The 11,316-nt window shown below is 48.4% G+C and overlaps 1 protein-coding gene across 1 annotated transcript; it reads left to right on the top strand.

Moving 5' to 3' along the window:
• The first annotated feature begins 4,791 nt into the window (after nt 1-4,791).
• LOC128780616 (arylacetamide deacetylase-like 3) lies at nt 4,792-11,004 on the top strand. Its single transcript, XM_053921958.1, has 4 exons — nt 4,792-4,959; nt 6,159-6,375; nt 7,922-7,985; nt 10,230-11,004. The coding sequence occupies exons 1-4, from the start codon at nt 4,792-4,794 to the stop codon at nt 11,002-11,004; spliced, it is 1,224 nt and encodes a 407-aa protein (XP_053777933.1).
• The last annotated feature ends 312 nt before the right edge of the window (nt 11,005-11,316 follow it).

Consider the following 11,316-nt stretch of genomic DNA (forward strand, 5'->3'; position numbering starts at 1 on the left):
CCCACTTGACCCAGGCAGCAAGTCTGCACAGTACCAGCTCGGGGGGAAAGAATTGCTTCATCCTAGAACCAGCGAGCTTGTCTCTCTCCCTCTGCTTCTCCCTTTCAAGCAGGGGCGTACAATTGAGAAGTTGAGGACTTACTCCATGCCCTGATCTGTCTATTCTGTACATGACAGTGTGAGGATCGAGGACCCTAAGCAGTACCTGGCTGTTCTGCTGTTCCAGCCCAAGCTGGTGACCCCCCAACCCCAGTGAAGTATCATCCCCTATCCTGGAGGGGGCAGGGTATTTGCCTCCCTCACCCAGCTTCAGAGAGGAAGCACTCCCTCTGCTGGTATATAGTAGTTACTCAACAAGTATTAATCATGGGGGAGGTAAGTGAATGGACAAACAGTATCATCTCCCAGTCTATCTGTCCTATCAACACACCCAAAGTTCTTTATCTTCAATCCCAATATCCAGACAGCTAGGGAAACTGAGAATTGTTTTCATAATTTGTTTGGCAGCCACATCTGACTTGAGCTTACTTGTTGGTGTGTTCAGGTTTAAATCGGAATGAGGATACTTATTGCCCTTATTTACTTCACTTACATAAAGGTTCATGGGTTTGCTGCAGAAATATTAATGTAATAATGGAATTATTTTCTTGTGTCCTGCTGGGTTGACATGTGCTATACAGTTTATGCACCACTTATGTTATCTAGTTATAGCTATTACATGATCTGAAACACATAGGAATCATAATGAAATATCCCTCCACTCCCATCAGGTTGGATGAAATGGAACACAGTGACAATATCAAGTGTTGACAAGGATCCGGAGAAAACGGGTCACTCATCCGTTGCCAGTGGTGATGTAAAATGGAGCTGCCACTCTGGAATGCCCAACTATGGAGGAAGGAGACGATTTGTGCACAGAGAACCCAGGGGAATGTGGGGCAGCAAACAAGCCTAACAGAGAAGGCAAGGGTCAAGTTTCTAGTTCACAGTTTTGTTCACCATCATCCATGTGTGCTCTGGGAAATTCTCCTGATGCAGGAATAGCCCCACGTACTTCTAGGCAAGGAATTCTGGAGGTCACTGAACAGGCCCATAGGCCAAACTCAGATATTCTAGTCACAGGTTTAAGTTCACTTAGGACATAGCAGGAAGCAAGGGGAAACAGATGGGTGAGTCAGCCCACACTGATAAAGTGCTAGTGGGGAGGGGGTATGGAAAAGTCATACCTGCTCCTCCCTGGGTAATGCAATATTCACAGATCCTCTCTCTCTGCCATATCCACCTTCCCCTCTGCTGGAGTAGCTAAAAGGACCAGAGGGGTTCAAACAGTTGGAGGGGGCCCGAAACCAACATAAATACTTAGTTCATTGGTGAGACTCAAGAGCAGGCACACTTGGGCTCAGCACTAGCTCCTTGCTTCATTTGCAGACTAAAGGCAAGTTTTATCTGCATTCTTTGGGAAGGACATGAGTGACCAGAGTGGGGCCACATTGGGTGTCACCAATGGGTGACCACTTTAGGATGATGTGGCTGTCAGTGCAGACATGGCATTCTCGTGACTTACCACTTGATCTTTCTCTCCCTTCAACATTCTGTTTATACACTCTATTTTCAATATGTCCTGCTGTTACTGTCTTGCTCACTGTCTATTTGGAACACTTGATGCCATTTCTTCCTGTGTCTCTAAGCCCCGTTTACTGACAGTGTGTGCTTAACACTCCCTGTGCCGTGTGTTTTCTCTGAGCCTCGTGGGACCAGCTTCCTTTCACCCACACCCAACACTTACTGTGAGTTTCATTCATCCTGCTTTTCTTTTTCAGAGGAATTGAATTTCTTAAAGAAGAAGCTTGTGTGTTTATACCTTTACAATGAGTGAGAATTTTCACCCAATTTGTCTCACAAGAAGGCCTTTCCAGGTATTTTCAGTATCCACGTGATGGGAAGTCATGAAAATGTGAGTGGGTCGAGGGGAAGGTCCTCTCGTTGGTGGTTGCTACAAGCTTTGTGGTATGTGGATTGTGGTGTGTTGTTGGGAACCGATGAACTTGGCCTTGGAGTCATATTGAATTTTATTGGATTTGAATCCCAGCTCTGTCTGCCATTGAATGTGGACAACACTTCATGAAACACAGTCTCCTTTGCACCCCAAGAGAAATCATAATTAAAATGCCAAAAGGAAAAGATAAAGAGATGTGAGGGGGTTGTGGGAGAATGGGTAAAAGGTGAGGAGATTAAAAATACAAATAGGTAGTTACAAAATAGCCATGGGGATATAAAGTACTGTATAGGAAAGGGAGTAGCCAGGGAACTTGCAAGCATGACCCATGGACAGGAACAAAGACAGGGGATGGCCTGAGGGAGTGGGAGGTGCTGAGTGGAGGGTGGCAAAGGGAAACAATCAGGACAACTGTAACAGCATAATCAACAAAATATAATAAATCTAAACAAAACAATAAAATTTCAGCCTCCTTTGACTCATCCATAGAAATGGAAGTGATGGTGTTTCAGGTTCTGGAACTCTCCCTACCCAGCAGTCAAGGCCCTTTTGGGACCTGAGTTAACAGAGGAGAGGGAGAATGCAGAGAATGCAGAATCTGAAGAGATTTGAGTCAAAGAGGGTTTCCAGACAGAAACTTCACTCAGATTTCATGGGTGCTGATTTCAGGGTTTTTGCAATCTCACCCTCTCTCACTTCCACCAGCCCCTACACAAAACCACCAAACAGGGAGAGGACGCATTTTCCATGGCACCTGTTTCCCCAGGTCACGTGACACCATGCATTCCTCCAGGAGGGATTATTCATTGAGCACCTACAGTGTGTGCTGGACACCCAGGATGCCCCAGTGAGGGAAGCACCATGGCTCCTCGCTGGAATGGCGATTTCCTTGGGGAGACAGGAAACAATCAGGAAAACCACACAAACACCATTGCAAATTCTAAATTGATTGGAAGGGAAGGACTGAGAATACTTACTAAGATGAATATGGATGTGATTGGGATCTAGCCAGGACCCAACAGCTTAGGGAGGGCCAGGAAGAGAAGAGTGATGGAGAACTGCAGGGATTCTGGCAGAATCCATGGCAGTGCAATGCGGAGAGGGGAGAAAAATGGGACAGAACAGGGCAGGTCATGAGGGTACTTGGTTACTTGAATCTGAAACCCTAGAGTGACTTAGAGCTGAGGGTGCCATGCGTGTGGGCACCACTTACAACCATGGCAGTAGAGTGTTGACCAAGAGGAGATCAGGTGTTCTTGGGCTGATCCGATGCTACAGGAAGAGGAAGATGAGGGTAAGGGGTGGGAGGAGCCTATTCTTGGACAGTTCCCTGCCCTTGGCTAGAATCTCTGGACCAGGACACACATAAAAGTCAATGTTACTTAGGTCTACATGTCCCACGAAAACACAAGTTTTTCTTATGAAAGTCATAGGCAAAGTGTGGTCTAAGTTAGAAAACAAATCCTCTGGGACAAAGAGGAGACTCAGACTCCTTTACCTTTGGTTAGAGAAGTGTGCCAGCACTGGTGAGTGGGTGGGGAAGGGACATGGATTCAGAACCCGCAACCTTTGGGTTCCAGGAGGATGCTGCAACCAACTGAGCCACACGAACCGGCCAAAAGAGTGCAAGTAACTTGCTCATGTCCAGACCGCTGCCATTTGGCAGAGGCAGGATTCAATCCCAGGTCTCACTAACTCAGGGTTTTTCACCCTGAGCAGTGTTGACATGCCAAAGCAGATACCTGCCTGTTGTAGGGGCTGTCTGTGCATTGTGGGATGCTTAGGAACATCCCTGACACCTACCCTGGAGACGCCAGTGCCAGCTCCCCTGCCTCACCACTGTGACAACCAAAAATGTCTCCAGACATTGCCAGATGGCTGCAGGAGGGTAACATCCTCCCGTGTGAGACCAAAGGTTCTGACCTGGGAGTGGGGGGTAGGAGAGATGTCCTCATCACTACTGTGGACCTGGGACTTTGACATTATGAGGGAGGATGTCGAACACTGACAGCAATCTCTGGCCTGACCTGGAAAGATGGTGAGCTCATTTTTTTCCTACTTTATAATGAAAAGGACAGTGTTATTCATTCATTTTGACATTCAGTAGACATATGCTAAGCACCTGCTAAGTATCAAACCCCGATCTTGCCCCAGGGGATAAAGCAAAGAAGAAAATAAAATTCCTATCTCCAGTGAGGGTTTATACTGTAAAAAATTAACAAACAAATGAAGTAGGCGTTATGTCAAGTGAAGAAAAAGCCACAAAGACAATGTAAGCAGGTATGTGTGTGACTAGACAGTGGGGGTTGGCATTTGAATGTGGGCAGGGAGTTACAATTTAAATAAGGTTACCAGGGATGGCCTCATTCAGAAGGTGTCATGTCAGCAGAGCCCAGCAGTAGGGGAGAGGTTGAGCTCAGCTGCCTTCAAGGGAAGATGTTGCACAGGCCACAGTAAATGCAAATGCCCTGGGTTCTCCTCAGGAGACTCAGGAATAACAAGTGTGGTCACAGTGGAATAGGGCATGAGAGGGCAGGGGAGGGATTGTGTTTTGATCCCCCAGGTGACTTTGTCAAGGCTGGGTCAGATTGCAGGGGCCCCTTTCTCCTGTCTGTGGGCCTGTTAGAATCATGTGTGTGACTCACCTGGGCTGGGCCCATTCCTTGGCAGATGAGGAGGTGGGGAAGGCTGGTTGTGATATAAGTGTCAGGGTTCTGCCGGCTCAAAAGCCTGTGCTAAGTGTGGTGAGCTGAGCCCAGCTTTTTTGAGGCCCTCTGTGTGGTGGAAAGAGCGCCATGGGGGTCCTTCTGCTGATCCTCCTCGGGGCAGCCTGTGTGTTCTCCGTGGGGGTGGGGCTGTGGGTCTTCTGCAGCCACTTCTTCACTACGGACATCCCTGCAGCCATCGACCACCCTGTGAGACTGCGTGTTTGGTACTGCCTCTTCCAGCTGCTTGTGACCGGGGTGAGCTGTGTGTTTTCTCTGTTCCCTCATGGCGAGGGTTAAGGGGAGAGTGGGGAGAACATACCAGAAGCTTCTAGTTGAATGAACACTAATATCACGGCAGCATTGTCAAACCTGAATAATTCCTATAAGGTAGCTTGTGATCCTCAAACTCTTGTCAGGTTTCTCAAGCTGAATGGGCTGGTAGCCACAAACTTCAAAGTATGATTTCTATTTAAAAAAAAAAAAAAAAAGCTGCCTCCCTCCTTGGCCCACCTCCTGATTTCCCTCATTCACAAAACTTGCCAGGTAGGGAAGCCATGAAGACAGGAAGGAATTATTCTGAATCTTTGGGTCCCCATTTCTACATACTGGCCAATGCCAAAACTGAGAGACACGCTCACGAGTCCATGAAGTAGTACTATGAGCAAAACTGCAGAACGTGACTTTACGTAGATATTCGTTGGTTTGGAGGGATGGAAGCTGTTTCTGTCAGTAGTCACATTCTACCTGTTGTTCTTGGTGGGTGCGATTTCATGAAACCCCTGTGAATGGGTGGTGGTGAGGATCACGCCAAGGTTGGCAATTAGGATTTACTGTGTCGCTAAGAGGACTGGCAGAAATGGCACAGAGAAAATATGGTTTTTGGCCTCTTATGTAACCACAAGTGATTGCAAATGCCTGTTCTCCTGCTCCATGGAGAGGAACCCCGGAGAAGAAGGGTCCTTCCCACCCAGGTCAGAGTTCCAGGAGCTGATGATTGGCTCCTGTACTCTTCCTGACCTTGACATTCATAGTCTGCACTGTGGTTTCACAAACATAGTGACTCAGTTTCCTCATCGAGAAAATGGGGGGAAATAACAGTCCTCAATTCCTGGTATTTGTGGGGAGGCAGTGAGTTGAGTGTGCGTTTCAGGGCCTGACACAGAGTAAGCTCTCCATAAACATCACTTATTCCAATGTGTTGATTTGTTTTTTTCTACAAAGATGTGTTGGAGGTCATTCCAGGCACAGGGTCCTTCAGGGGTGGCCAGAAACCGGGTGTAGGGCTAGGGGTGGTGGGTTGGGGAGAGGGGTTTGACCCCGCTGGTGCTGGGGCAGGGGGGCCTGGGATTTCCTGCAGGTGGGATGGGTTCAGCCATCTGCAGAAGGCACCCATGGCAGAAAGCAGGGGCATGCTGAAATCCTTCCCATTGCATTTCCTCTTCTCTCACCAACAGGGGACGATTCTTGAGAAACTGGGAATCTGCTCTATGCCCCAATTTGTCTCATTCATACATGACCTACCACCAGTCAAGCAGGACCCAGACCTGGTGGTGAAGGACCTCTGCTTTGGCACTATCCCGGTGAAGGTGTACCAGCCCAAGGTGTTCTCCTGCACTCCCCGGCGGGGCGTCCTGTACTTCCATGGCGGTGGGGCCATCATAGGGAGCCTGAGTAAGAGTCCTTCCCTCTCACCTGGCCCGTGGTGTGACAGCCTCAGAGCAGGGTGGGTGCAGTCACTTCTGTCATTTTCCAGGCATCTAAAAGCTGCCATTATGACCAGGGAACACCAGGGCCCTTAGCGGGTCCCAGGTTGCTCAGGTGGCCAAGATGTGGCAGGTTCTGATCTCATTCTGGAAGTAAGCAGGTGTGTATGGACTATCTGTGTGCATCTGTGCAGACGTCTGTGCAGGTTTTGCTCACAGTGTGCGAATAGGTGTCTCTATACACCTTTCCTAAGCCGAAGTGCTGTAAAGCTAAGAAGCTATTATCATAGGAGACGCCTTGCTAATGGAAGCTCTAAATAAGCCAGGATAAAGCCCAGATGCTCGGAGACCCAGATCAGGGCTCTGGGGCTGGATGCTGCAGGTGATTTCGGGAGGTGTGTTGGGAGGCAGATTGGGACTCCCTGTTTTGTCCTGCCAGGGCTGGTGCGGGGGGGTGGGGCACTGCTTCTATAAGGGCTCCCTCCTGAACAAACCCTGAAGGCTATTTTCCCTTTTCACATTCTTCTTCCTCTTCCTCTTCTTTTTCAGTGTTCTTGTTCTTCTTCATCTTCTCTTTTTGATAAAAGTGAAGATGCTCTTTGGACTTCCTTGGTTAGCCTAAAACAGGTACATATGTAAGTGTTCAGTAAAAGCAAAGCAGCCCTACACACACTTTCAAAAAGCTGGAGATACCTGTCAATATGTATGAAATTCATGGAACATGAAATTCACCATTTGAAAGTGCACGGATCAGTGGCATTTAGTATCTTCACAATGTTGTGTGACTACTGAGTTGAAAATAAGGATGTTTTCAAAATGAAAATACCTAAAACACATCATTTGGTTTCACATCAGGTATTGCTTAGAGACAAACCTGGTATAAACACACAGGAGGACCAAAGATTTGAGAAAAATTAATGAGAGAAGAAAACTCACCATTGAGATCGTTTTAGTTTCTTCATTCCCCACCCCCAGCTGCAGGAATTGGGGGGAAAATGTCTTTGCAGTGCTTTCTAGTCTGTGGAATGCCAGGATCAATGGTGGAAGCCTTTGAGAATAGGGAGTTTGATGCAACCCTGTCTAGGGTATGGTCTGCATAATAAATGACTATAACAGCAATGTTTATCAATGAGTATTCACTGATGTGAGTATTTACCTGGCAGGCATGGGGGAAGCCCCTTACGTGCATTATCTCATTGTCCTGCCCCATGATCACCATTATTCCCATTTCACAGATGAGAAAATCAAGCCTCAGGGAGAGAAGGGATGTTCCCCATACTACTTCAGCTCAGGTGAAGAGGAGGCAATGTAGAGATTCGAACTTGGGTCTGAATCTGAGTTCACACATGGAACCGCTGAACTGTATGGCCAAACGCTTCTCAGATGCTGTGAACCAATAGTCACCACCCGAGAACTCTGTCTGTGGCAGTTGACAGAGAAAAGGGACAGCCAGTGATAGGCAAAGGAAGCCCACTAAGCCTTCCTAGTCAATTTGAAAACCTTTTCTTTTCTAGAAACCCACCATGAGATATGCTGTCGTTTGTCCAAAGAGAGTGACTCGGTGGTTGTAGCTGTTGGGTGAGTAAAGGGGAGGGTGGAGAGGGCAGGGAAGCCAGGCTAAGTCCTGGCGTGATGTGGTGGTAGTTGGGAACTTGGGCTGGCAAGGAGTCAGAGGCACAGGGGGAGCAGGGCAGCCAGCAAGGAGGAGAGGAAGGAAAGGGGAGAGACACAGAGGCAGAGCATGAGCACTCCTTGTGGGCAGCCCATGAGCATGTTTCGATGGGGCATTGTATGCCTGGCATCATTTGGAAGCTGGCTGGGGAGTGGGCTCAGTTAAGCAGATCAGTTGCTGAGCTTCACAGCACAGCACTTGTGGGTGGGATGTTCTTTGTTGGGCAGAACAGCCCTGCACAGTCTGCACACTTAGCCCCTCCTTCCACTACATGCCCATGGTGCCCTGTGTCGGCACCAGCACAACTGCAAACACTGTCGTCACGTCATTTCCAAGTGGTGTCAGGAGGGAGGGCCGCCCTGGTCAGATGCATCTAAGGAAGTGAGAAAACATGGAGGAGCCACTGTCTGTCCTAATTGATCTGGGGGAGTCACTCAGTGGCCTGGAGAGGCAAAGAGGGCTGGCGGACATGGAGCAGGAGAGACCTGGCGGCCCCTCCTTGGGCCTCCACATCAGGATACCTGGACATATATATATGAGGAGCAGTCACTGCAGTGGAGTGGCCTTGCCCTCTGCCTGACACATGGTCACACTGGGGGAGGGTGGCTCCTGCTGATCGCGCTTTTCCTTCAGGTCTGTTTAAGTGCACATACCGGGAAGAAATATCAGTCACCAGCATCTTGGTGAGGCTACATTTCCCAGCTTTCCTGTCTTGCAGCCTGTAGATTAGAGTAAAAAATACAGAAGTTATTCCTGGATGAGGCAAGAGACCAGAGAAGGGCCTCACTTTACAGTTCTTGGCCCCAAACCATTTATTTGGCTGGTTGGAAATCTTGATTCAGTTTTTGGCCCTACACGTCTTATTCTGGCTGTGCTGAAGTAAATGTTCATCAGTCGACTATACCAGCAGATATCTTCAAGAACGTTATCTTGTGACTCCAAAGTAGACAGGGATAGGAGTTCAGCATGGCATCCCACGTAGCTAAGAATATGGAACATCGGATGGAAATGGGTGGCAGAAGCCTTGTGGACCCCAAAGCATGTTTCCGTTTTTTCTCACTTGGTGACATGTTTTATTGATTTTAGAGAAGAGGAAGGGAGAGATGAGAAAATCATCTATGTGAGAGAGAAACATTGATGTGAGAGAGAAACACTGATGTGGTGTCTCCCATGAGCTCCCCGACCAGGATGATGCTCCAATGAAGTCAGTTACCTGGCAGCCAAAACCCCACTTTTTAGAATGCAGCATTTGAAATGGTAAAGTTTTTGCAAAAACCCAGATTTCTGGACTCTTTTGAAAAATGGATAGTTCTGGCAATGCCAGGCTGGCACACCTGCCGGATAGCCAAGTGAGTGGGAAACCCTGGGATCGAGTAGGGTGGCTGATCTTGTGGTGACCCATGTGTTGTCTTCTGGCCCTTAGTAGTACTTAAAAAATATACATATGTTGGATGTTATTTATGTATTTATTTTTAGAGCTCAGGGAAGGGAGAGATGAAGAAAGGGAGAGAATCGTCTGTGTGAGAGAAATACATCCATCAGTGGCCTGTCATATATGCCCTGACCAGGGCCTGAACCCACAACTCAGACATGTAGCCTGACTGGGAGTCAAACTGGCTACCTTTTGCTTTGCAGGATGACTTCCAAGCAACTGAGCCATCGAGTCAGGGCACATTTGGTGGTATTTTAGTCTCCTAGAGGGGAGGGCACAACCTCTGAGAATAGCAGCAGTATTTACAATCTAAACCCAGACCACCCAGGGCTTGCTAATCAAATAATCCAAAAAGTATGGAACAGGTGTGAGTCAGGGCAGCACCATCAGGGAGGTTTAGAAGGATGTGGCTTCTGCTGCTGCCGGCTAAGTTCTTGACCAATAATAGGTGGATGACAGGGTTCTGGTGATCACAGCCTGTCCCCCAAATTGGCATTGAGGCAGTAGACACAGCAGCTGCCCCCTCCTGAGGCCATGTGCCAGGCACTGAGGACTTTACTTCCATCAGTTCTTTTAAGCCCTAGACCTTAACTCTACCTGCTCAGGCTTCAGAAAGAGAAGCTAATGGAAGAAATTTGGGCTCAAGAATGTGAGACACAGGCATCTTGGGCTCTGCCAGGGTGATGTGTGTAGACCATGTTCCTTGATTCCTTTTCAGATACCGCAAGGCACCCCAGCATAGGTTTCCGACACCGATGAGAGACTGCCTCATGGCCAGCATCCACTTCCTGAAGACCCTGGATGTGTATGGGGTGGACCCAGCCCGGGTTGTAGTCTGTAGTGACAGTGTTGGAGGGGGGATGGCTGTGGTAATGTGTCAAAAACTTATGGACAGGTCTGATCTCCCCAAGATCCGAGCTCAGCTCCTGGTCTATCCTGCTCTCCAAATGGTGAATTTCCAACTCCCATCCTACCAGCAGAATGCAAACGTCCCACTGCTCAGCTGGAATTTTGCCTTCCGCTCTTTTTGTTATTACATGGACGTCCACCCCTCTTGGGAAAGTGTGGTCATGAAAGGTGCCCACTTGCCTGCAGAAGTGTGGGAGAAGTACAGAAAGTGGCTGGGCCCGGAAAACATCCCAGAGAGATTTAAGAAGAGGGGCTACCGGGAAGTACCCCATGTGCCCCATAATGAGGATGCTTACCTGGAGACATACCACAGTCTGGATTTGATGAACACGCCTCTGATTGCAGAAGATGAAGTAGTGTCTCGACTCCCAGAAGCTTGCATAGTGAGCTGTGAGTTTGACCTTCTTCGGGATGAATCACTGCTGTACAAGAAGAGATTGGAGGACCTGGGAGTCCCCGTGACTTGGCACCACATGGAGGACAGTTTTCATGGAGTGCTCAACACGCTTGGCACGGGCTACTTTCAGTTCCCCTGCTCCATGCGGATTCTAAGTGCCATGGTCCATTTTCTAAAGGGGTTGTGATCATCTTTCCTTCCCATTGGAGCTATGAGAGTGTGGGTCCCACCATCATCCAGTTCCCTAGGGGCTGTCTGTTGCTGATGCAGGTGATGCTGTGTGGGGCAAGGGAGGGTGTGGAGACCACCATCTTTTTCTTGCTCCAGGTCTAGAATCACAGAATGCATGATTCTCTGATGTCTGGAGGGAGAGCAGTAGGTGAGATAGGTGTGGTGAGGGAAGGTGGAGCTGTCTGTCTCTGTAAACCACTGGGAAAATTGGAGCAGATGCTCTCTACTGGCCATTTGGAAGAGAGTGAATGAGAATGTAAGAGTTGCC

This window comes from Desmodus rotundus, chromosome 3 (genome assembly GCF_022682495.2).
Source record: "Desmodus rotundus isolate HL8 chromosome 3, HLdesRot8A.1, whole genome shotgun sequence".
Lineage (NCBI taxonomy): Eukaryota > Metazoa > Chordata > Mammalia > Chiroptera > Phyllostomidae > Desmodus > Desmodus rotundus.